This window comes from Oncorhynchus keta, chromosome 32 (assembly GCF_023373465.1).
Source record: "Oncorhynchus keta strain PuntledgeMale-10-30-2019 chromosome 32, Oket_V2, whole genome shotgun sequence".
In the NCBI taxonomy this organism is placed as follows: domain Eukaryota; kingdom Metazoa; phylum Chordata; class Actinopteri; order Salmoniformes; family Salmonidae; genus Oncorhynchus; species Oncorhynchus keta.
Genome location: NC_068452.1, coordinates 15,151,919 through 15,178,587, shown reverse-complemented (window position 1 = coordinate 15,178,587; position 26,669 = coordinate 15,151,919). Strand labels below are relative to the sequence as shown.

Genomic DNA, 26,669 nt, shown 5'->3' with positions numbered 1-26,669 from the left:
TTTGTATTTTTTCTAAGTGGCTCCCATTTTGGCTGTAGTGTTTGAAGCGCGTTCCGGTGAGTCCATTGTTATTTATCTCCGGTATTGGTCTCCAGTGTTCTGTCTTAAATTGTATCGTAATATTTACTTGATATGGTACATGAGGATTGAGTAGGAACGTTGTTTGACTTGTTAAGAAGTTTATTGGTTTACGGGATTCATTTGTATGAATTTTGAACGAGGGGAAACCGTTGGATTACTGAGTCAAGCACGCCATTGAAATGTACTTTTTTGGGATATGAAGAAGGGCTTTATCGACCAAATGACCATTTGTTATGTAGCTGGGACCCTTGTGATTGCAACCAGATTAAGATATTCAAAGGTAAGTGATTTATTTTATTGCTATTTCTGACTTTCGTGACGCATCTGCTTGGTTGGAAAATGTATGTAATGCTTTTGTGTGCAGGGCGCTCTCCTCAGATATTCGCATGGTGTGCTTTCGCCGTAAAGCCTTTTTGAAATCTGACAACAAAGTTAAGCTTTTAAATGATGTATGACACTTATATTTTCATGAATGTTTAATATTATGATTTCTGTCATTTGAATTTGGCGCTCTGCAATTTCACCAGATGTTGGCCAGGTGGGACGGTAGCATCCCAATGATCCGTAAGAAGTTAAAAATATACTTGTGTATTGATTTTAAGAAAGGCATTGATGTTTATGGTTAGGTACATTGGTGTAACGACAGTGCTTATTTTTCACTAATGCATGCGCATGTTAAATCATCACCCGTTTGGCTAAGTAGGCCGTGATTCGATGATAAATTAACAGTCACTGCATTGATTTGCAACGCAGGACAAGCTAGTTAACTATACATAATATAATAATAATATATGCCATTTAGCAGACGCTTTTATCCAAAGCGACTTACAGTCATGTGTGCATACATTCTACGTATGGGTGGTCCCAGGAATCGAACCCACTACCCTGGCGTTACAAGCGCCATGCTCTACCAACTGAGCTACAGAAGGACCACATGGTTGATGATATTACTAAGTTTACTAGTGATTATGTTAAGATTGTTATTTATAAGGTAAGTTTAAATGCTCGCTAGCAACTTACCTTGACTCCTTGCTGCACTCGCGTAACAGGTGGTCAGCCTGCCACGAAGTCTCCTCATGGAGTGCAATGTCATCGTCCATAATCGGCGTCCAAAAATGCAGATTGCCGATTGTTACGAACTTGAAATCGGCCCTAATTAATTAGCAGTGCCGATTAATCGGTCGACCTCTAGTGACAACAACTGCACATTTTAGACTGGCCTTTTGTCCCCAGTACACGTTTGCACCTGTAATTATGCTGTTTAATGGGCTTCCTGATATGCCACACCAGTCAGGTGGATGGATTATCTTGACAAAGGAGAAATGCTCACTAACAGGGATGTAATGAAATTGGAGAGAAATTAGCTTTTTGTGCAAATGGAAAATGTCCGGGATGTTTTAGTTTAGCTCTTGAAACATGGGACCAACACTTAACATGTTGCGTTTTTATATCTTTGTTCAGTGTACTTGCATCCATGCAAAACAGCTTGTTAGAGTTACAATACCTGTGGTTGTATGTAGGCCTATGCTATTGTCAAGAATCTCAGCCACTGCTCCAGTCTGCTGGTTATTTTGTATTAAGTGGCCCTCTTCCTACCAGCTCTGTATAGGCCTACCTGATCTGCCATTTCCCTGTTCCCTTCATCTCCACAAGACACCCTGCAGGCTCCATTATGTATCTCTGGAATGTGAGTAGAAGAAGGCATCCCTTCCTCCTGCTCTCTGTATCCCTTGCTCTCTCTCAATTGAAACATATGTTTTCATTGTTAATTTCCCTTGCTTTGGCAATCTGAAATTAACAGTAAACATGATACTCACAAAAGTTAAAGGATAGACAATGCAGATGTGCAAATAGTTGAAGTAGGAAGAGAATCAATAAATATAGGTTGTATTTACAATGGTGTTTGTGCTGCACTGGTTGCCCTTTTCTTGTGGCAACAGGTCACACCTTGCTGCTGTGGTTGTACACTGGTATTTCACCTAATAGCTATGGGAGTTTATCATGATATGAATTTGTTTTCCAATTTTTGGTGTGTAATCTGAGGGAAATATGTGTGTCTGTTCATAAATTTGGCAGGAGGTTAGGAAGTGCAGCTCGGCTTCTACTATATTTTGTGGGCAGAGGGCACATAGCCTGTCTTCCCTCGGGAGGTCTACTTATAGCGGCCTCTCTTGATAGCAAGTGCATGCTCACTGAGCCTGTACATAGTCAAAGCTTTCCTTAATTTTGGGTCAGTCACATTGTCAGGTATTCTGCTATGAAAGTAGAAAATACGTTAATTTATAGACATCAGTTTGGGCCAAATCAAAGCTGTTCCAGACTGGACAAAATCTGAACCACTCATGTGGTCTGTGACTGGTTTGGACTGGACCAAAAACCAATGTCCGTGGATGTGTAAATCAACGCCAGTTCGGACTGCACCAATAAAAATGCCCAAAGGGTGTTGGGCTGTGCTTACTGAGGTGTAGCCTACACTGTTGCCTGAAGTTGATTTTCATGAATGCCCATCTTATGTGGTAAGCCTACCATTTGTAAAACACAAAAAAAAGAACATCTGGACAAGACCAAAAAAAGGTCAAAAGTCATTGGCTCGTATTTACTGGGGTGTAGCGTACCATGTCGGCCAGCAGTGGAATTTTATGAATGCCCATCCATGTGGTAGGCCCACCATTTGTAAAACACTCAGTTGCATTGGCTTTATTTAGTCCTGATTCCTGTGACAAATTGATTTTGTCTATTTAAGCTCTGAATATCAGCTACACAAATTTATCATGAGCCTATTTGCAATGTCTTTACACAGCGGGAAATGCAGATTTCTTTTTTGCTATGATCATCTTGTCAAAAATGCACATACAAACTTGAAACTACTAATCATGACAATGGGGTGTATAACTCCTGGAAAACACTCCATTCCATATTGTACATTTTACTTTGACCACTGACCTGTTTTTAGGATATGTTGTTTGTTAACATGACGGTGCATTTTTTTGTTGATTGGGCGCCGTTTGGCTATTTGATCGGAGAAACCTGCATGATGTAAAAAGTGTCCGTCATACATTTTATCTCCAGCCTCTAGGCTACCGTATTCTATATCTGCAAAATTATTTATGCTAGATCATTATTTTTGTACTTCTTACCCCATTTTCTCCCCAATTTTGTTTTGTTTAATTGGTAATTAGTGTTGACCGAAGTCAAAGTGCACGCGCCAGGCCGCCGAAAGGAGTCGCTAGAGCGCAATGGGACAAGGACTTCCCAGCCAGCCAAATCCTCCCCTAACCCGGATGACGCTGGGCCAATTGTGCACCGCCTAATGGGTCTCCCGGTCACTGCCGGCTGCGACACGGCCCGGGATTGAACCCGGATCTGTATTGCCGCCTCAAGCACTGCGATGCAGTTCCTTAGACCGCTGCACTACTCGGGAGGCCCTTAAATAAATAAATATTTTCTGGAATGTTGTTGGAGCGCTGCAGTGATGTCTCTCCAACAGCACCCTGGAGAGGTGCGCTGGGAATGGACAAGTAAAATATTTTGCACCCCTGTGTATCATCAACGATCACCTTAGAAGCCCTTATGCTGCTGGTTGAGAGAGAGTGTCAATTTTTGGGGGCAGTAATTGGGAGGTTTTATGTGTTGTTGGAGGTGTGTCTTGGTCAGTTTAACTCAGAAAATGTCTCCCTCGTCAATCTACCGCCATTGGTGGGCACTTAATGAGCGGGCTGGCCGTGCTTGTAGACAAGCACCACGTGACTGGGTACTACTGTAAGTTTCAAAATAAAAAATTTATGAAATTAACACACTTTATCACCTAACGTATAGCACAAGTTGACTGCAGTTATTTACTTAGAGTAGCTATAAAAAAAAGTAAAGTAAATAGTGTTGACGTTATTAAAAAAATACCAGACTGAGAGGAATCTGGTTAACTTAAGGATCGGCATTCTATCAACGAGACAGTTGTTAATCATGCAGCTCGTTATGTCAAGATCGCAGATTTTAGAGAAACAAATGTCAGTACCTATGTCTTATATCGGCTGAAAGCTTAAATTCTTGTTAATATAACTGCACTGTCCAATTTACAGTAGATATTACCACAAAAAAATGCCATTGCTATAGGTTTGATAAATTCACCTCTGAACGTGAAATGATTTCAGAATGTATCATCCAAAGGGTCCCATAACATGAACATAGTGTCGTTTTGTTAGATAAAATCCTTTTTCATACCCTAAAAAGGTCCATATAGCATGCGCGGTTGATTGTGTATTTCCACTCGTGAAAATCTCACCCTAAACGTTGTTTCAACAAGTCAAATCACGTTCGTATCTATTCCTCAGAGATCCAAGAAGGTAACAACATTTACATTTACATTTAAGTCATTTAGCAGACGCTCTTATCCAGAGCGACTTACAAATTGGACAAGACTTCACTATTTCATTAGGGGTGTAGTATATCCTATAGGACGACATATTTGGTCAGAGAGTGACGCCTTCATGGCACGCCGATGACGCGTCAGCCATCACTTGAACGACTGTATCTTTGTCAAATGAGCAATCGGAGTCAAACAAAGCTAGCTAGATGGCCAATGAGCTGCGATTTACAGGAAACCGTGTATATGTCGTAAAATGTAACTACTAATCTTGTACGACAGCATGCCTTTTCATTTTGGACAAAAATTATCAGGATATTCAGTTCTGAAAACTGGTTTTGCAATGGCTACTAATACTTGGAAAGCTAAATCAAAGTCCAAGTATACAGATTTGATGATATTCTTGCACAAAATGGAATATGAATGCGTCTCCTTCACGATTAGCCAAAATGTACCTGGGGATTTCACAGATAAAAGTCTTGAAGTTCACTCATACTTCCAAGTTTATCCATCTGAAACGTTGCACGTACACTACTGCCATCTTGTGGACATGATCGGAATTGCAACCAGAGGGATGGCTAGAATGATGACCTTTCTCTTGCATTTCAACGATGGTGGTAGAAAAATACCCGTTTTAAAAATAAAAAATGTATTTTCTACTACCAGCTCTTGTGTGTTATTCTCCTAAATTCAATTCACATTTGCACCAACTTCAAAGTGTTTCCTTTCAAATGGTACCAAGAATATGCATATCCTTGCTTTAGGGCCTGAACTACAGGCAGTTGGATTTGGGCAAAAATTGGAAAAAAGGGGGCTATCCCGATAGTTTTTAAAGAAGCCTTTTTAAGCAGTGTAAGCCCTATTTCCAAATACCCCGGTATACGGTATGCCACCAAAGCCTAAATTACATTGAGCTGATTTCTGACCTGTTCTTTCTTTTTCCTTAGCATGTTACATTACTGTTTGTTTCAATATAGTGAAGGCGTAGCCTCTCTCCTGCAGCCTATGGAAGGCCCCAATCAGTAGTCCTCGAGTATCTCCACTAGATTTTCTGCAGTCTTCACACACACACACACACACACACACACTGAACAGCAGGGATAAAAGCAAAGTCCGTGCTCTGGTCTACTCCTGCTGCTTCGGTCTTGTCCTCTACCCCTCCTTCTCTCTCTTCGCCTAGCTCCTATTCTTGAAAGAGAAGACTTGCTCTGAACTCCGGGCTTTGATATGGTAATAATGGAGGAGGGGAGTGAATTCCTCTGAGTGCTGCAGTTGGGTAGATTGTTTTCATTGTTAAGGAAATGTTCTGCTCGAAATACCAGGACCCCCTCTCCCCCTTCACTTCTCCACCAGTCTCTCGTTCTTTATTTTTATTTTTCTCCTCCCCCCTCTTCTCTCTCTATCACTCTTTCTCTCACGTTAAACATTACCTTCATACGTGTGAACATTTCATTTTGTTAAAATCTTTTGAAGACTCACTCTGAAACATATTAAAAGCCATCGGAAGGGAGAGGGAGAGACAGGAATTGATCAAAGTTGAAGAGACAATTCCTTTGCTTCCATTCTGGTTGACGGCTTGTTCTGTTCCTTCTCTCTCTCTTGGGCATTGGCAGTGAAAATAGCTGCTGGTGCAACGGGGAAAGTTTTTGTCAAAGGCCACTGCTGTTACTTTTTAATGTTAGTTTGCTTGCGTGCTCTCTTCCCTTTTCTGCAGCTAAGTTCTCTCTCGATATGACACTACAACATTTCTTTAATTCCTCCACCCTCTCTCTGCACTGTTGTTTTTCCTGATTAATAATATGCCATTTAGCCGAGGCTTTCATCCAAAGCGACATGCATGCATGTGTACATTTTTACGTATGGGTCAGCTGGAAACGAACCCACGTCCCTTGGAGTTGCATGCGCCATGCTCTACTGAATAAGCCAGCATAGAGGTTTGACTGAACCAGTGTTGTTGAATGTTTTCAAGATCTAAGTCGTAAAAACTAATGGCGGAACATGACTAACTCAAGCACGTCTATTTATTGAAATATTTCTGCCGAGGTGCAAGCCAGGGTTTTGAAATCGACTTCAACCCACTTAAGCAACAGCCATGTTGTTTTTTAGGCTCCAGATGAAGCTGTTTTTCTTTTATTGGTGGTTGATTAAAAAAGGCAATAAGCTGTTTTTTTTCTTCCCTGAAGTGAGCCTAGTTTTCTAGTACTAGACAATTAAAATCGATAATATAATGTATGCCGTTTAGCAGCTGCTTTTTATATAAAGCGACTTAACAATGTGTGCGAATTGAATCCACAATCCTGGCGTTGCAGGCGCCATGACCTACCAACCGAACCATAAAGGACAACATATTGAATGTCTCCGACCGTAGACATCCTTGACTGTTCTAGATCAGTGTTTGTCAACCTCCAGTCTGTGGACCGCTACTGTTACCTGGGATGATGCTGATTGCTGCTTGAGATAGTTCAGACACTTTTTTTAGACTGCTTTCTGAATTTAGGCCTAGATTTATTGTAAAATGTTCTCCAAGGAGCAAGACCCCTATCTTGCCCGGTCAAGTACAGAAAATGTTGAGAAACACTTGTCTATGGCTGTGTCCGACCACACTAGTCATCAGCCCTGCCGTCCAGTGAATCACAGGACTAATTAATTATTATTATTATTTTTCAAAGAGCTTAATTTGAACCTAGCTGTAAAACTTAATGAGTTGTTGGAGAAACCTCAGACTTAATGCGTTTTTTACGAGGTTGAAGCTTTAGGCGTCTGTTGGCTGAAGAGCAGGCCCAGCCCAAGGTTTGGGTAAAGGGAAATTCATATAGGCATGCCACTTGGGACAAAAGAGAAACGCAATATTTACAACACATTAGGACAACTGGGTTGAAGCTTGTTAACTGAATGTACAACAGAATTGTTCTTAACTTGGTTTGTAAATGAAACCCTTTACAACTTGAACAAAGCAGGCTGACTACTAGTGCTGCACAGTATACTGAAACTTCTGTACTTTTTCTATACTAGAAAATGAAATATGGTTTGCTACTAGAATTTGGTACTTTTGGTTCTTCTGTCAAATGGCTCATGTCATATACGGAATGAGAGGATCGAGACGGTCTAGTAATTTTTCTGAATCTTCTCATGGGGGCTGTAGTAAACTAGCCAGGCTACTTGCACATGCAGTTGACACAGTGCAAGCCACTTTTGAAAAGCGAGAGGAGAAAGAAAATACTGACGGCATGGCTTCTTATAACAAACATTGTACCTCCACGCCCGCAACTTGACAAAGTTCGCTTCTGGAGCTAGTTCTGGGATACTTTGCTTTCAAAGCAGATGAGGGCCAGCCCATCAAAACAACTATGTGGAAGGAGTTACAAAGCAGTACAGGGCAAGGGAGGTTTTGTTGCAAAACGACAAACTATTTTACACATGACATCTGCATTGTAATGTAATTCTACTAGCAACAACATTTGATTAAGGTTTGAGTGACAGTGACCATGTTTGACGTGGTGGGCTCTTTTTGTGTCTGTACAATTAATTGTGCGAGCGGGCGGTGGAAACTCCTTTTATGCACCAATATTGAAATAATAACCATATTGAAGTAAACTTGGAATCACGTGATCTGGTGTGTTGTCCTCCAATGTCGACTTGGGAAAACATACAGTTTATTAGGCTACTAGATGAAATAAGTTATGAACTTCAGAGTGGTGAAAGTGCACAGTGATCTTGATGCTCTTTCCAATAAATATCCAGGCTCTTATCTTGGTGAAATAATGATTTCACGTTTGTCAGATAAATAACGTTCTTCGTCTTATCAATAATAATCTCATGTAGATTAGCCTACCTGCGCAGTATCTGTAAGCTGTTTGCTAGAGAACACGTGCTCAGACCAGAATAGGCTATTTAACGCAACAGTTGGTGGAGTTGGAAATGCAATGGAAACACATTGAGTGTTAGCTTTTCATTCGGTAAATGAAAACTTAACCGAAATAATACATTTTGTGTGCATGTCATCAAGCACAGATTTGTATCCACAAGTCTGTTTGGTGGAAACACCGCTGGTGGGAAAATATGCATATTTTCTTTATGCTGACTCTAGAATGTTGTCATATCTGTTGCCAATTGGATGGAAACCTAGTTGGTGACATGAACATAGTGTATTCAGCATGACATTCATGTGAGCATTATACTATGATTACAACCCAAAAATAATGTGAAATGCACTCATAATTTAGCTATAATAGCAATATATTAAGACTACTTTGCGTTTGTCTGGGCTTGCTAGCAGTAGCCACTAGCCAGCCAGCATCCCATGGGAGTTGAAATGCACTCTGGAAATCGTAGCATGCTGTGTAAAATCAATTGTATTTCTAGGGTGCTAATCTGAAAACAAGACTCCCTAAATTTTATCAGCATATCGATTGCGCAACCAGGGCTGGAAAAACCTTGGATCATTGCTATTCCAACTTCCGCGACGCATATAAGGCCCTGCCCCGCCCTCCTTTCCGAAAAGCTGACCACGACTCCATTTTGTTGATCCCTGCCTACAGACAGAAACTAAAACAAGAAGCTCCCGCGCTGAGGTCTGTTCAACGCTGGTCTGACCAATCTGATTCCACACTCCAAGACTGCTTCCATCACGTGGACTGGGATATGTTCCGTATTGCGTCAGACGACAACATTGACGAATACGCTGATTCGGTGTGCGAGTTCATTAGAATGTGCGTTGAAGATGTCGTTCCCATAGCAACGATTAAAACATTCCCAAACCAGAAACCGTGGATTGATGGCAGCATTCGCGTGAAACTGAAAGCGCGAACCACTGCTTTTAATCATGGCAAGGTGACTGGAAACAATGACCGAATACAAACAGTTTAACTATTCCCTCCGCAAGGCAATCAAACAAGCTAAGCGTCAGTATAGAGACAAAGTAGAATCTCAATTCAATGGCTCAGACACGAGGTATGTGGCAGGGTCTACAGTCAATCACGGATTACAAAAAGAAAACCAGCACCGTCACGGACCAGGATATCTTGCTCCCAGGCAGACTAAATAACTTTTTTGCCCGCTTTGAGGACAATACAGTGCCACTGACACTGCCCGCAACTAAAACATGCGGACTCTCCTTCACTGCAGCCGACGTGAGGAAAACATTTAAACGTGTCAACCCGGAGGAGACACGTGATGCCGCTGAGCAGACGTTGACAAACCGAGCTCTTCAAAGTTATTCTATTTTTACCTAAATAACAACGTTGAAACAATATTCTAACATCGGCTGATAAATTGTCAAGTACTTACCTCCCCAAAGAGCCATGAACCTCCGACCGAGAGGCAAGAAGGACGACCAAAACGTTGTTGATTCCCAAGATACAGCCAGCAAGATTAGCATTAGCCCTCATAACTCAGATGACAGTTCCAGACTGTTGCTCTCAGCAGCCTCTTGCGAGCCTGCCGACATGCTGGCTACTCTCCTCCGGGAAATTCAGGATGGTAACAGAGGTCTTTCTCTGAAAATCGATAAGAAATCGGCTGAACTCCATTCTTCCATTGATGACCTGAAATCCTCCATGAATGATCTCCTTTTGAGAACGACTGAGGCAGAGCTGCGCATTAGCACAGTTGAATATACCATCGCTAGACATGACCAGGTCTTGACACAACTGCAAAAGGACAATGCCTACCTCAAAAACAAAGTAGATCAGATGGAGAACCAGAGTAGACGTAGTAATATCCGTGTGGTGGGATTGAAAGAGGACAGCGAGGGCCGTGACCCGGTCCGTTTCTTCACTCAATGGATCCCGGAGGTCCTAGGCATAACCAACTTCACCAAGCCGCTGGAAATCGAACGCGCCCACAGAACATCAGCGCCGAAACCCCGGCCAGATGAGCCCCCACGAGCTGTCCTGATCAGGTTCCTCCGTTTCCAAGACAGAGAGAAGATACTGTAACTCGCAAGAGCCAAAGGGGACATCGCCATCGATGGGAAGAGGGTCAGCCTTTTCCCGGATATGAGCGCGGACCTCGCCAGACGCCGCAAGCAGTTCAGACCTGCCGCCAAAGCACTGAAGGAGAAGAACATCACCGGCTACCTCCTCCACCCTGCGCAGATGAAAGTTCAGTACAAAGGCCGAAGCCATCTCTTCAACACACCGGGAGAAGTGCACACTTTTCTCAAAGAACTGAGCAACGTCTGAGTCTGAGCCAGGACGGTCTATCTGGGGGATAAAATGCAGTTTGTTTTCTCTTATCCGGATTGAACTGCTGGTATCTCCCGGTCACTTTAATTGATTTGTAAATTTTCAACTAACCGTATCTTCCCGGGGTGAGTTCTATTACATTTACAGGAGAGTATATTTTGGTTTAGTCCATATCTACTGGGCGAAGCAATACGTGGGTTTTGGCCCACTGCTTTCCCCCTCATTTATGTTAATCTTTCGTAAAGAGACTCAAGCAGCCCTTACCATGGGCAGTAAATATTCAGCCATAAATATCTATTCACAACGTTTGTTTTCAATTTAGAGAGCTCGCAGGTTTTAGTTTACGCCAAGGTTTAGCTAGTAAGAGCAAGATGGAAAGCGAGCAGCAACGTATCTCTACAAGTGTATTCATGTTTGATTGTTGGGACTGTTGTTCTAGTCTGACAATCTGGGTGGGTGGGGTTTTTATATTTTTTTTCTCCCTTTTTTCTATGTTTATTGTTTCCTTCCTAAAGAGAGACACAGGTCACTTTTGTGCTCAAACCAAAGTTTAAACATTTCCTAATTATCTGCATATGATAGATTTCTATTTAGTTACATATTTGAAACCCAACCTATGCTTAATCCACTAAAATATGTCACATTCAACGTAAAAGTTCTTAACAGCCCGATATTAAAAGGAAAAGAGTCTATACATACCTTAAGAAATTAAAGGCTGACATTGTGTTTTTACAAGAAACACATCTTACAGCCAGTGAACAAGACATTGAAGAGGGAATGGGTAGGACAAGTTTTTGCATCCTCTTTTAACTCCAAAGCAAGAGGAACTGCAATTTTGAAAAGTAGACACATCCCCTTCTTTTGCGTCAACAACACCATCTCTGATCCCTCTGGCAGGTTTGTTTTGGTGCAGGGGATCATTGAAAACATATGTTTTCAGAGTCTACTGTGACCCTGGAAACGCCAGAGTGAAAACTATTTAAGCTCCATAAAAATATCTAAAAACGGGCACGTCTTTTTATCCAAAAATGAAATGACCATATGTTTATTCAGAATGTCTTCCCTTTTTAACAGGTTGCTCCCCTTCTCGTCAACAACACCATCTCTGCCCTCTGGCACCACCAGGATGGCTACTGGTTGGAGGAGATTTAAATTTTTTGCTTAGATACAGTTCTTGATAGGTCTTCTGATAAACCCTCACTTCTTACCAAAGCCGGCAAGCTCACCATGTCATTCATGAAAGATCTCAATTTACTAGACATCTGGAGACAGTTGCACCCACAGGATAAGGACTACTTTTTATTCACACCTACACAAGACACACACACGCATAGATAACTTTTTACTTTCGACACAACTGTTTCATAGAGTGTTAGATGTCGAGTATCTCCCCAGATTGCTTAGTGACCATTCTCCTCTGGTATTATCAATCTCCATTCCTACCAAGGTAAATGGAGCATATAGATGGAGACTAAATTCTACACTTCTAAAGCAACCTGAATTTTGTGCATTCATCAAAGAGCAGATCAATATTTTTACTTTGACAAACAAACCCTCTGCTCCTGACAGCTTCATTCTTTGGGACACATTGAAGGCCTACCTGAGGGGACAGATTATTTCCTATACTAAAGGGCTGAAGAAAAAACACGGTGCGGAACTGAGTGCTCTTGAATCTGAAATCTCCGAGCAAGAGAACCTACCAAAGAGGCCCGACTAAAGATCTATACAGGCTTTTGGTAAATAAAAAACTTAAATATAATATTCTGAACACATATCAAGCTGAGAGGGCCATCACTAAATCAAAACAGCGTTATTATGAGCTTGGAGAGAAAGCTCACAAAGTATTGGCATGGCAGAGGAAAGTAAGAGGACAATTAATGCCATAGAAACTCTCACTAAAGAGATCTTTCGACCCTACTGAAATTAATAATACTTTTAAGAAATACTATGAAGACCTCTACACTTCCCAATCAAGCGATGATCTATCAGAGATAGACTCCTTTCTCTCCTCTCTCAACCTCCCATGCCTGTCAGGGGAAGACAGCGAGCGCCTGAGTGAACACTTCTCAGTCCCTGAATTGTTGGAGGCCATTAAATCCTTACCTTCTAATAAATCTCCTGGGGAGGATTGCTTCCCTCCAGAGTTCTATAAAGAATTTAGGGAGCTGTTGGTCCCCTACCTTATGGAGGTACTTAAAAAAGCCAGAGAAGACAACTGCTTCCCAGAGTCCTTCTCTCAAGCAGTGATTACTGTAATCCACAAGAAAGGGAAAAACCCGCTAAAGTGCGCTCTCTCCTTAACACAGATTGTAAACTGGTCACCAAGATGCTATCTAAGAGACTGGAGTCATGTCTTCCCCTGTTGGTCAACCCAGATCAGACTGGCTTGTAAGTCGCTCTGGATAAGAGCGTCTGCTAAATGACTTGAATGTAAATGTAAATTAATAGATTGTCCTCCAATAATCTCAGAAGGTTCTTTGATATAATTCAGTCTTGCTAACAAAAACAAAATACCTGGTGTCTACCAACTGAGCTACAGAAGGACCAGGTCTCCCTCGAACAAAAACAAAATACCTGCTGAAAAGGCCTTTGATAGGGTTGAATGGCCATACCTCTTTCGCGTCTTGGAAAAGTTCAGTTTAGGTACCGTGTTTGTAAATTTGATAAAATCACTCTACAAATCTCCTAAAGCTAGGATTGCTATGAATGGGATTACTTCCTCCTCTTTCCCTCTTTATAGGGGGAACAGACAAGGTTGCCCAATTAGCCTCCACCTCTTTGCCCTCACCATCGAACCGTTGGCTGAGGCTATTAGAACGTGCCCTGACATACATGGCTTTGAGGTGGGCCCCCATACCCATAAATTATCACTCTTTGCGGACGACCTTATCTTATTCCTAACAAACCCAGAACACTCCCTCTCTCACTTGCAGATCCTACTACAGTGTTATAGTTCTTTCTCTGGATATAAGGTCAATCTTGATAAAAGCAAAATCTTACCGTTGTCTGTCTTTGACCATGATACCATCAAGCACAAGTTTCCTTTTAGATGGTCGCCTATGGGCTTCACATATTTGGGCATAATGGTGGATGGTAATCTGAACAACCTCTATAAACTCAATCTGGCCAGTTTGTTGCAAAAGGTGGAGGTTGACCTTTGTAAATGGATGGACCTACCTCTCACTCTACTGGGTAGAATCCATGTAATTAAAATGAATGTCCTGCCCAGGTTTCTATATGTTTCAATCTCTCCCTATCCCTGTTCCCGCAGCATTTTTTTCCTCTCTCAACAAGCTGACCAGACGGTTCATCTATCTGGCACGGCAAAACCCCTAGGGTTGGCCTGGATAAACAGACCCTTGATTACAGTCAAGGGGGCTTAAACCTCCCCAATTTTAGAATGTACTACTGGGCTGCACAGTCTAGGTTTCTGGCTCAGAGGTTTGACAATGGTCCCTCTCCCTCATGGTTGAACATTGAAAAGCTTGAGGTAAATGATGACACTGGGGCAGATTTGTTTTACAAATGGGACAGAAAATCTATAAAAACCATCACAGACAACCCTTTAATCATACATTCTGTCCTGGCATGGTGCAAACTGCATGAGCTGTTCGGACGAGGGGGATTCCTTTCCCCTAAAACCCCTTTATGAAACAATAGATTGATCCCTATGTTTTTCCAGAATAGTAACTTTAGACCATGGTCTGATAAGGGGATCACTCTTCTGGAACATTGTTACGAGGAGGGAGTTCTTATGTCTTTTGATCAGCTGAAACAGAAATACCACTTGCCTAACAGGGACTTCTTTAGCTACCTACAACTACGAAACTTTATTAAGGTGACTCTCGGGACAATGGAACCTTCCTAAGATGTCACCTATTGAACAACTCTGCCACGCAGACCAACCACTGTTCAAGACCATTTCCCATGTTTACAATGCTCTTATGTCAGGACTAACACTGCCTGGGCTAGATAAACCCTGACTTAGATGGGAGAGAGATCTGGGTATCGATCTTGATGAGGATCTATGGAGTGACCTATGCAGGGATGCGGTTACATCCACATTGAACTCCAGATACAGACTGATCCAGTTTAATTTCCTCCATCAGCTCTATATCACCCCATCTAGACTGCACAGGTTCAACCCAGATATCTCCTCCCTATGTTTTAGATGTGGCTCAGTTGAAGGAACATTCCTCCATTCCACTTGGCAGTGTTCAAAACTACACGGTTTCTGGCAAGGGGTATGCGATACCATATCCTCAATTCATGGGGTTGCATTCCCTTGACCCGGAGGTCTGTCTACTGGGTAAATTTACTAACACCAATCTTAGGCAAAGCCATACTATAAAGCTAACAGAAATATTGCTAGCGATTGCCAAGAAATGTATTGCCTTGAAATGGAAATTGGACTCCTCCCTGCCAGTTGCAATGTGGCTTTCGGAAGTTAATAGTTGTATCCCTTTGGAGAAAAGCACTTACTGCTTTAGGAACAAGTTAAAGACATTTTACAGAATTTGGCAACCTTTTATTGACTATATGGAGAATCTCCCCCACATCTCATTGATTGAATCTATATATAATCCTCACATAATGTTTCACACGTAATATATATTATGTAGCCTACGGCAGGTGATCCAATGTCTCGTTATTTTTTTTTAAATATATTTTTTATTGTATGTTGGTTTATATAACTATAATTTATTTTTTGTTACGTTCGTCTGTTACTGTCACTGTCCTATCGTTGTCTAATATCTTTTCACTTTTGTTTTGAATGTTCTTAATTGGAAAATGGAAAGAAAAAATTAAAAAAAGAAAAAAAGTGTCAACCCTCGCAAGGCTGCAGGCCCAGACAGCATCCCCAGCCGCGCCCTCAGAGCATGCGCATTACGGACATATTCAATCAATCCCTATCCCAGTCTGTTGTTCCCACATGCTTCAAGAGGGCCACCATTGTTCCTGTTCCCAAGAAAGCTAAGGTAACTGAGCTAAACGACTACCGCCCCATAGCACTCACTTCCGTCATCATGAAGTGCTTTGAGAGACGAGTCAAGGACCATATCACCTCCACCCTACCTGACACCCTAGACCCACTCCAATTTGCTTACCGCCCAAATAGGTCTACAGACGATGCAATCTCAACCACACTGCCCTAACCCATCTGGACAAGAGGAATACCTATGTGAGAATGCTGTTCATTGACTACAGCTCGGCATTTAACACCATAGTGCCCTCCAAGCTCGTCATCAAGCTCGAGACCCTGGGTCTCGACCCCGCCCAGTGCAACTGGGTACTGGGCTTCCTGACGGGCCGCCCCCAGGTGGTGAGGGTAGGCAACAACATCTCCACCCCGCTGATCCTCAACACTGGGGCCCCACAAGGGTGCGTTCTGAGCCCTCTCCTGTACTCCCTGTTCACCCACGACTGCGTGGCCACGCACGCCTCCAACTCAATCATCAAATTTGCGGACGACACAAGTGGTAGGCTTGATTACCAACAACGACGAGACGGCCTACATACAGGGAGGAGGTGAGGGCCCTCGGAGACTGGTGTCAGGAAAATAACCTCACACTCAACGTCAACAAAACTAAGGAGATGATTGTGGACTTCAGGAAACAGCAGAGGGAACACCCCCCTATCCACATCGATGGAACAGTAGTGGAGAGGGTATAGTAAGTTAAGTTCCTCGGCGTACACATCAGACAAAATGAATTGGTCCACCCACACAGACAGCATCGTGAAGAAGGCGCAGCAGCGCCTCTTAAACCTCAGGAGGCTGAAGAAATTCGGCTTGTCACCAAAAGCACTCACAAACTTCTACAGATGCACAATCGAGAGCATCCTGTCGGGCTGTATCACCGCCTGGTACGGCAACTGCTCCGCCCACAACCGTAAGGCTCTCCAGAGTATAGTGAGGTCTGCACAACTCATCACCGGGGGCAAACTACCTGCCCTCCAGGACACCTACACCACCCGATGTCACAGGAAGGCCATAAAGATCATCAAGGACAGCAACCACCCGAGCCACTGCCTGTTCACCCCGCTATCATCCAGAAGGCGAGGTCAGTACAGGTGCATCAAAGCTGGGACCGAGAGACTGAAAAACAGCTTCTATCTCAAGGCCATCAGACTGTTAAACAGCCACCACTAACATTGAGTGGCTGCTGCCAACACACTGACTCAACTCCAGCCACTTTAATAATGGGAATTGATGGGAAATGATGTAAAATATATCACTAGGCACTTTAAACAATGCTACCTAATATAATGTTTACATACCCTACATTATTCATCTCATATGTATATACTGCACTCAATACCATCTACTGTATCTTGCCTATGCCGCTCTGTACCATCACTCATTCATATATCTTTATGTACATATTCTTTATCCCCTTACACTTGTGTCTATAAGGTAGTAGTTTTGGAATTGTTAGCTGATTACTTGTTGGTTATTACTGCATTGTCGGAACTAGAAGCACAAGCATTTCGCTACACTTGCACTAACATCTGCTAACCATGTGTATGTGACAAATAAAATTGGATTTGATTTAGACTATTGCAATATAGACGCTTAAGAAACGAGCTAAAGTGTTTATGTTTTGGAACTAAACTATTAATTTAATACAATAATAAGCTGTAATGACTCAGGTCTAATGTAATTTTACCGAATAGTATGGCCATAGATGAGCAAATTAACCCTGATATATATGTATCAAATTAAAAAGTTAAAACTGTTTAAGATGTAAGACTATTTTGTATGCGCTGTCTCACAGTTCTGCAGAAGGAACATTTTAAATATATTATTCAGTTATTTAACAGGGTGTTTTTATTTTTTTGAAATAAATGTAATATAGAAGATATTCTATTTGTTCTACCAGTTATCAACATATTCAAATCAAATTTATTTACATTGCCCTTCGTACATCAGCTGATATCTCAAAGTGCTGTACAGAAACCCAGCCTACAACCCCAAACAGCAAGCAATGCAGGTGTAGAAGCACGGTGGCTCGGAAAAACTCCCTAGAAAGGCCAAAACCTAGGAAGAAACCTAGAGAGGAACCAGGCTATGTGGGGTGGCCAGTCCTCTTCTGGCTGTGCCGGGTGGAGATTATAACAGAACATGGCCAAGATGTTCAAATGTTCATAAATGACCAGCATGGTCAAATAATAATAATCACAGGCAGAACATTTGAAACTGGAGCAGCAGCACGGCCAGGTGGACTGGGGACAGCAAGGAGTCATCATGTCAGGTAGTCCTGAGGCATGGTCCTAGGGCTCAGGTCCTCCGAGAGAGAGAAAGAGAGAATTAGAGAGAGCATACTTAAATTCACACAGGACTCCGGATAGGACAGGAGAAGTACTGCAGATATAACAAACTGACCCTAGCCCCCCGGACACAAACTACGGCAGCATAAATACTGGAGGCTGAGACAGGAGGGGTCAGGAGACACTGTGACCCCATCCGATGACACCCCCGGACAGGGCCAAACAGGAAGGATATAACCCCACACACTTTGCCAAAGCACAGCCCCCACATCACTAGAAGGATATCTTCAACCACCAAATTACCATCCTGAAAAGATCTCTGCCACGGCACAACCCAAGGGAGGGTGCCAACCCAGACAGGAAGATCACATCAGTGACTCAACCCACTCAAGTGACGCACCCCTCCTAGGAACGGTATGAAAGAGCCCTAGTAAGCCAGTGACTCAGCCCCTGTAATAGGGTTAGAGGCAGAGAATCCCAGTGGAAAGAGGGGAACCGGCCAGGCAGAGACAGCAAGAGCGGTTCGTTGCTCCAGAGCCTTTCCGTTCACCTTCACACTCCTGGGCCAGACTACACTCAATCATATGACCCACTGAAGAAATGAGTCTTCAGTAAAGACTTAAAGGTTGAGACCGAGTTTGCGTCTCTCACATGGGTAGGCAGACCATTCCATAAAAATTGAGCTCTATAGGAGAAAGCCCTGCCTCCAGCTGTTTGCGTAGAAATTCTAGGGACAATTCGGAGGCCTGCGTCTTGTGACCGTAGCGTACGTGTAGGTATGTACGGCAGGACCAAGTCAGAGAGATAGGTAGGAGCAAGCCCATGTAATGCTTTGTAGGTTAGCAGTAAAACCTTAATCAGCCCTTGCCTTGACAGGAAGCCAGTGTAGAGAGGCTAGCACTGGAGTAATATGATCAAATTTTTAGGTTCAATTGTTCAATGTTTTCAAAAATAAAGCCCAGTGATTATTCTGTGACTAAGCAAATACATATTATTTTTGCCATGGTATAATTTCGGTATTGAGTATCGTGATACTTAACCTGGTATCAACGTTCTGCTATCGAACAAATTGTGATGCACCGATATTACATTTTCGGCCGATATGATATCCAATATTTTCCTTGCCAAAAAAAACAATAGCGATAATTTCAAATTTTAGCAGCCTATTTTAAGCATTCTCGTACAGTTAAATAGTTCGACCGCTGCGTCCGTGTGTGTTTTTAAGTTAATGCATCTCAGTTTGGTTTGATATCCGGGCTGTATTACATTCTGCCATGATTGGGAGTCCCATAGGGCGGCGCACAATTGGCCCAACTTCGTCCGGGTTTGGCCGGTGTAGGCAGTCATTGTAAATAAGAATTTGTTCTTAACTGACTTGTCTAGTTAAGTAAAAGGTTACACACACCACACTGACCCCAAAAAAATATTTTTTGGGCATTTAAAGTGGCATTGTTTAAAGTGGCTAGTGAAAAATGTATTACATAAAGATGGCAAGATGCAGTAGATGGTATAGAGTACAGTATATACATATGGGAAGAGTAATGTATAGAGGTCGACCGATTTATGATTTTAACGCCGATACCGATTATTGGAGGACCAAAAAAGCCCATACCGATTAATCGGCCGATTCTTTTATTTGTAATAATGACAATTACAACGATACTGATTGAACACTTACTTTAACTTAATATAATACATCAATAAAATCAATTTAGCCTTAATGAAACATGTTCAATTTGGTTTAAATAATGCAAAAACAAAGTGTTGGAGAAGTAAAAGTGCAATATGTGCCATGTAAGAAAGCTAACGTTTCAGTTCCTTGCTCAGAACATGAGAACATATGAAAGCTGGTGGTTCCTTTTAACATGAGTCTTCAATATTCCCGGGTAAGAAGTTCTAGGTTGTAGTTATTATAGGAATTATAGGACTATTCCTCTATACCATTTGTATTTCATATACCTTTGACTATTGGCTGATCTTATAGGCACTTTAGTATTGCCAGAGTAACAGTATAGCTTCTGTCCCTCTCCTCGCTCCTACCTGGGCTCGAACCAGCAACACATCAACAGCCACCCTCGAAGCAGCGTTACCCGTGCAGAGCAAGGGGAACAACCAAGTCTCAGAGCGAGTGATGTTTGAAACGCTTTTAGTACACAAGCCTCATCTCGGAAGTTGATAGGCTTGAAGTCATAACAGCGCAATGCTTGAAGCATTGTGAAGAGCTGCTGTCAAACTCACGAAAGTGCTGTTTGAATTCATTCTGACGAGCCTGCTGGTGCCTACCACCCCTCAGTCAGACTACTCTATCAAATCATAGTCCTAGTTATAACATAACACGCAACTACGAGCCTTAGGTCATTAATATGGTCGAATCCAGAAACTATCATCTCGAAAACAAGATGTTTATTCTATCAGTGAAATACGGAACCGTTCTGTATTTTCTAACGGGTGGCATCCATAAGTCTAAATATTACTGTTACACTGCACAACCTTCAATGTTATGTCATAATTACGTAAAATTCTGGAAAATTAGGTGGCCCAAACTGTTGCATATACCCTGACTCGGTGTGCAATGACACAATTTCACCTGGTTAATATTGCCTGCTAACCTGGATTTATTTTAGCTATATATGTAGGTTTAAAAATATATACTTGTGTATTGATTTTAAGAAAGGCATTGATGTTTATGGTTAGGTACTCATTGGCGCAAGGACAGTCCTTTTTTGCGATTATATCACATCGATTATATGCAACTCAGGACACACTAGATATACTTGTAATATCATCAACCATGTGTAGTTAACTCGTGATTATGATTGATTGTTTTTTATAAGAAAAGTTTAATGGTAGCTAGCAACTTACCTTGGCTTACTGCATTCGCGTAACAGGCAGTCTCCTCGTGGAGTGCAATGTAATCAGGTGATTAGTGTTGGACTAGTTAACCCTAAGGTTGCAAGATTGAATCCCCGAGCTGACAAGGTAAAAATCTGTCGTTCTGCCCCTGAACAAGGCAGTTAACCCACTGTTCCTAGGACGTCATTGAAATTAAGAATGTGTTCTTAACTGACTTGCCTAGTTAAATAAAGGTGTAAAAAAAAATTTTTTTAATCTGCCAAGTCTGTGTCCAAAAATACAGATTTCCGATTATGAAAATTTGAAATTGGCCCTATTTAAATCGGTCGACCTCTAGTAATGTAGGGTATGTAAACATTATATTAAGTGGCTAGTGCAAAAAAAAATAAAAAATTACATCAATTTTTCCAATATTTAAGTGGCTGGAGTTGAGTCAGTATGTTGGCAGCAGCCACTCGATGTTAGCAGTGGCTGTTTTTAACAGACTGAGATAGATGGCCTTGAGATAGAAGCTGTTTTTCAGTCTCTCGGTCCCTGCTTTGATGCACCTGTACTGACCTCGCCTTCTGGATGATAGCGGGGTGAACAGGCAGTGGCTCGGGTGGTTGTTGTCCTTTATGATCTTTATGGCCTTCCTGTGACATCGGGTGGTGTAGGTGTCCTGGAGGGCAGGTAGTTTTCCCCCGGTGATGCGTTGTGCAGACTTCACTACCCCCTGGAGAGCCTTACGGTTGTGGGTGGAGCAGTTGCCGTACCAGGCGGTGATACAGGCCGACAAGGATACTCCCGATTGTGCATCTGTAAAAGTTTTAGTACTTTTGGTGACTACTAATTTCTTCAGTCTCCTGAGGTTGAAGAGGCCCTGCTGTGCCTACTTCACCACGCTGTCTGTGTGAGTGGACCAATTCAGTTTGTCCGTGATGTGTAGGCTGAGGAACTTATCTTACTACCCTCTCCACTACTGTCCCGTCGATGTGGATAGGGGGGGTGCTCCCTCTGCTGTTTCCTGAAGTCCACGATCATCTCCTTTGTTTTGTTGACGTTGAGTGTGGACAATTCTTGATACACACAGGAAACTGTTGACCTTTTGAATTTTCTTACTCTCTCAAATGACTTGTTTACTGCTTGATCCACACAGCAGACATTGTGGGCTAGGTTAGGAATGCTGTGTTTCATGTGTAGCACACAATTTTACGTGGCGTCATTACGTCACGTTATATACGTATGCACGTCAGCTTTGACATCGGTTTTGCACATCGGCGTTAAACTAGACATCGGCCAATACCGCATTTTTAGCTGATATCGTCTGATACTGATCGTCTGATACATCCCGAGTGACAATGCTACCATCTAAATAGACAAATGGGGATAACCCAGTCAGATACTTGTATACACAGCTCCTTGACTTCATACTAAGGACAATTTTATTTTATTGCATTTACGTTCACGCTGGTATATAAGTCGCACCCACACACACTAGATTTCATTCTGTTTGTCTCTGTCACTCAATCTGTTTGTTCCGTCACGGAATGAAAGAGAGGGGTGGGGGAGAGAAGGAGCGATAGAGATTGAGGCAGTAAGAGCAGTAGTAATTACTGTGTCCGTTCCCCCATGCCAGATTGGCAGACTGCTAATATCACACAGACCCCTGGACCTGACAGACACTCAATATCCCCCCAGCCCCCAATACAAGCCCCCTCGCCGGGGAGGGAAGATCAACACCAGTCTTGGTTGGGCCTAATGGTCGGTGGGCTGACTGATCTGTGGTGTGGTTAACCCCCTTGTTTTATTCCTCCAGGAATTAAAGGCTCTCATCTCGATGCTGTTGTGACTCAAGACGCTGTTTGTCTCCAAAATGGGCCCTGGTCAAAAATTGTGCACAATGTAGGTAATAGGGTGCTATTTGGGATATAGTCAACTTGTCACTGCAGTTGCTTTACAATGAGCATGGAGCTGCTTCACGGACACAGTCAGCCTATTAAATCAAACGGGAAACAGATTTGTGAAGGCTTTGGATTGGACCCTACTGCTGTCGTTTGTTAAAGGCCCAGTGCAGTCAAAAACGGGATTTCCTGTGTTTTTAATATACACTGAGTGTACCAAATGTTAGGCACACCTTCTTAATATTTAGTTGCAACCCCCACTTTTGCCCTCAGTACAGCCTCAATTTGTCGGGGCATGGACTCTACATCTACAAGGTGTCAGTGGCGTTCCACAGGGACGCTGGCCCATGTTGACTCCAATGCTTCCCGTAGTTGTCAAGTTGGCTGGATGTCCTTTGGGTGGTGGACCGTTCTTGATAAACACAGGAAACTGTTGAGCATGAAAAACCCAGCAGCGTTGCATTTCTTTACCCAAACTGGTGCGCCTGGCACCTACTACCATACCCAGTTCAAGGCACTTACGCTTTGGGCACACCAACAGCGTCATTGCACAAAATAGTATGCAGCATCATCTGGATATGTGTGCAACAAAAGTTCAACATTCACCTTCTGCTACCATTTCTGTCAAGCTGTCTACGCATACAGTTTGACGCATACATTCAATAAATCCAACGTATGCACCGAACGCACTGCAACACAATGCTTCAACGCAAAGTTTCATTGGAAATTAATGTAATTGTGGTGTACCAAAATGCTGTGACGCTGTCTGTGTAATTGAAGCTTTACATTTTTTTGTGATGCCCATTCACCCTCTGAATGACACACAATCCATGTCTCAATTGTCTCTAGGCTTAAAAATCCTTTTACCTGTCTCCTCTCCTTCATCTACTCTGAAGTGGATTTAAAAAGTGACATCTGGGATCATAGCTTTCACCTGGCAAGTCAACCTTTTGGGGGTGGTGTCACCTTGGGCGGCATATCGGCTGCCCTGATCAGCGTTGATCAGTCAAAATTAAGTAAAGACTCTTGTCAAATTATACCGGAGAGGATTAGCGCGTTGTTCCTTTAATAACACATTATAGGCCTCAGAGCCAGAACAATCTCAACTGCTGTTGAATAAATGGTCAGACACATCCAACCTTTTTTTAAAGACTACTTTTATTAATTTACTAGCAAGCAATGAGAATGTGCAATGTGTAAAAGAAAGTCCACACACCCCCCATAGCCTATAGCACTTTACAAACCCACGCAAGACCATTATTATCTAGTCTCTCAGTCAAGGTTTAGTTACAACTCTGGACTAATGCAAGATGGACATCTTATTATTATTGATTTATTTATTGAATTGTTGATTAGCTGGGCATACTGGGCAATAAATAATAACCAAGTATTCAGCCAAGCCATAGTATAAATAGTATTTTATATGTTTAAATGTATAAAAGGAAATCTGTGGGATCCAGGTTGAAATGGGCCTGATGCAGCTGATAAAGTTTAATAGTATTATCTATCATTTACAGGTGCTATGCTTACGTTTCAGTAGAGGAGATGCTGGATCATCAGCCAGTACAAGCACAGACTCAGTTGATCCACATCCAGCCTCAGCCAGTACCAACACAGACCCAGTACTGGCAGCGTCAGCCAGTACCAACACAGACCCAGTACTGGCAGCGTCAGCAAGTACCAACACAGACCCAGTACTGGCAGCGTCAGCAAGTACCAACACAGACCCAGTACTGGCAGCGTCAGCAAGTACCAACAGACACAGTACTGGCAGCGTCAGCAAGTACCAACACAGACACAGTACTGGCAGCGTCAGCAAGTACCAACACAGACACAGTACTGGCAGCGTCAGCAAGTACCAACACAGACACAGTACTGGCAGCGTCAGCAAGTACCAACACAGACACAGTACTGGCAGCGCCAGCAAGTACCGACACAGTACTGGCAGCGCCAGCAAGTACCAACACAGACCCAGTACTGGCAGTGCCAGCAAGTACCAACACAGACCCAGTACAGGCAGCGTCAGCAAGTACCAACACAGACCCAGTACAGGCAGCGTCAGCAAGTACCAACACAGACCCAAATATAATAGTTTCTGCTCCACCAAATTACCCAGCAGATTGCCCCCCAGTCTTAACATACTTTATAAGGACCGAGTTAGTGCGCAGAGGTCCATTTTTAAACCAGGCCTGGATTTTTCTTACCCTAAAGACAAGTCTAGAAGAGACCCAGTACCCATTCAGGCTTATTACAGAGACCGCTGTCAAATGGGGAAAAGATTACCAGGAGCTGGCTTTCATACCCAATCAAAAACAACGCTGTGTTGTTTTTGTTATAAGCTCATCTACAGAAGACTACAAAATAATAAAGGAATTCATGAATGACTGGTCAATTGATCTTAAGTTGGGGACAGACTCTTGACCAGATACAAGTTACAATTTTGGAGGCTGAAAGAAAGTGATGGTGGGATATCCTTACACATTTTAATAAGAATCACCCAGTCTCTTGCTGAAAGAAGCGATAGCGGGATATCCTTACACGTTTTAATAAGAATCACCCAGTCTCTTGCTGAAAGAAATCTAGCAATCGGGTTCATCAGACAAACTCTTTCAACCTGATAATGGTAACTTACTAAAAGAGGTTGAATTACTGGCAAAATTTGACCCCGTTATGGAACATCTCAGCAAAATGAAAGATTGAGACACCTGCTCATTACCTTGGGAAGAGCACACACAATGAGCTGATACAGATTGTGAGTGACAAGATTCTGGAAGCAATAGTGACTCGAGACTCAAAGTACTCCTCCATGTATCTTGGACTGTACACCTGACAAGTCACCAGGAGTAAATATCCATTATTCTGAGAAGCGTGGCTTTAAAGGGAAAGCCAGAGATCAAGGCGTACTTCCTCGGCTTTGCGAATGTTGAGGTTACAGCAGGCTTGAATCTGTCCACTGTCATCTTCGATAAGCTGAACAAGCTGAAGATTCCATTTGAAGACTGCAGAGGGCAAGCTTATGTTAATGGGGCCAACATGAAGGGCAAGCACCAAGGAGTACAAGCCAGACGGCTCAAAAAAAAAATCCCAGAGCTGTGTTTGTCTCACGTGGAGCACATACAGGTTTTTGGGGCATTTGCAAAAGCTCTTCGCCTTCTTTTTAGCTGGTGCACAAAGATGGAGGGTTTTCAAGAAACATGTGAACATAACTGTGAAGACATGGAGTGACACAAGATGGGAGAGTAGGTGTGAGATACTGACAATGGCAAACAAGGTGAACAGACTCCTCTAAATGCAGTTGGATATCGCAGAGAATTTCATCACAAATGCAAAGGCCTCCCTCACTACATACCGGGAAACTGGATTCTCGGCCCAGACAACAAAAAGCATTTGAATAAATTAATGTGGAGGCCGTTCTGAAAGAGACAAGACTGAGAAACAGCAAGGGACATTTCAGCTATGAGGCTCCTGATGAACCAGTGACTGATGTACTGAAAAACCTTGAAGTTCAACTACTTCAACATTTTAGTCGACTCATTGTAGTGACATCCATGGATGAGATATTTGAAACACTCAAGCAAATAAAGTGCCGCTGAACTTCAGCACTGCCTCTCAGATGTCCAGTGAATCTTTAAAGGCTCTCTGCATGGAAATGTAAAACTCTAGCATTCAGAGATGACTGTGACATTCGTGGAATGGATCTGGCACATAAGATTCAGATAAGATGACTGCCTTTTGTGCTGCTTTCCTTTCTCTGTGGGGAAAAACCTGGAGGAATTCTATCCTAACCGTTGGATAGCCCTAAGAGTTGCAGTCATCCTACCAGTAACATCGGCAGTGAGCTCATCAAAAGCTACCTGAGGTCTTCCATGTCACAGGAAGGTTGTGTCAGAGTGGTCTGGCCATCATGAGTATAAATCGTAGGGAAACATGTCCTATGATGATGACATTGATGATTTTGCCTCAAAGTGCAGAAGAGGAATATTTTGATGGTAAGATTTTAATTCAAATGTTTACACACTTCGTAACATTTTAAGATTG

The 26,669-nt window shown here is 42.6% G+C and overlaps 1 protein-coding gene across 4 annotated transcripts in view; it reads left to right on the top strand.

The window, feature by feature from the left end:
• LOC118365113 (pre-B-cell leukemia transcription factor 1-like) overlaps positions 1-26,669 on the top strand; it is a 57,803-nt gene that overhangs the window by 13,829 nt on the left and 17,305 nt on the right. Inside the window, exon 1 of one of the 4 annotated variants that reach the window (XM_052490694.1) lies at positions 24,160-26,620. The exons of the other annotated variants lie outside the window; for them this stretch is intronic. Coding sequence (XP_052346654.1) covers positions 26,536-26,620 — 85 coding nt within the window. The 5' untranslated portion in view covers positions 24,160-26,535. Of the gene's footprint in view, positions 1-24,159; positions 26,621-26,669 lie in introns of those variants that run through there. 4 annotated transcript variants of the gene reach the window in all.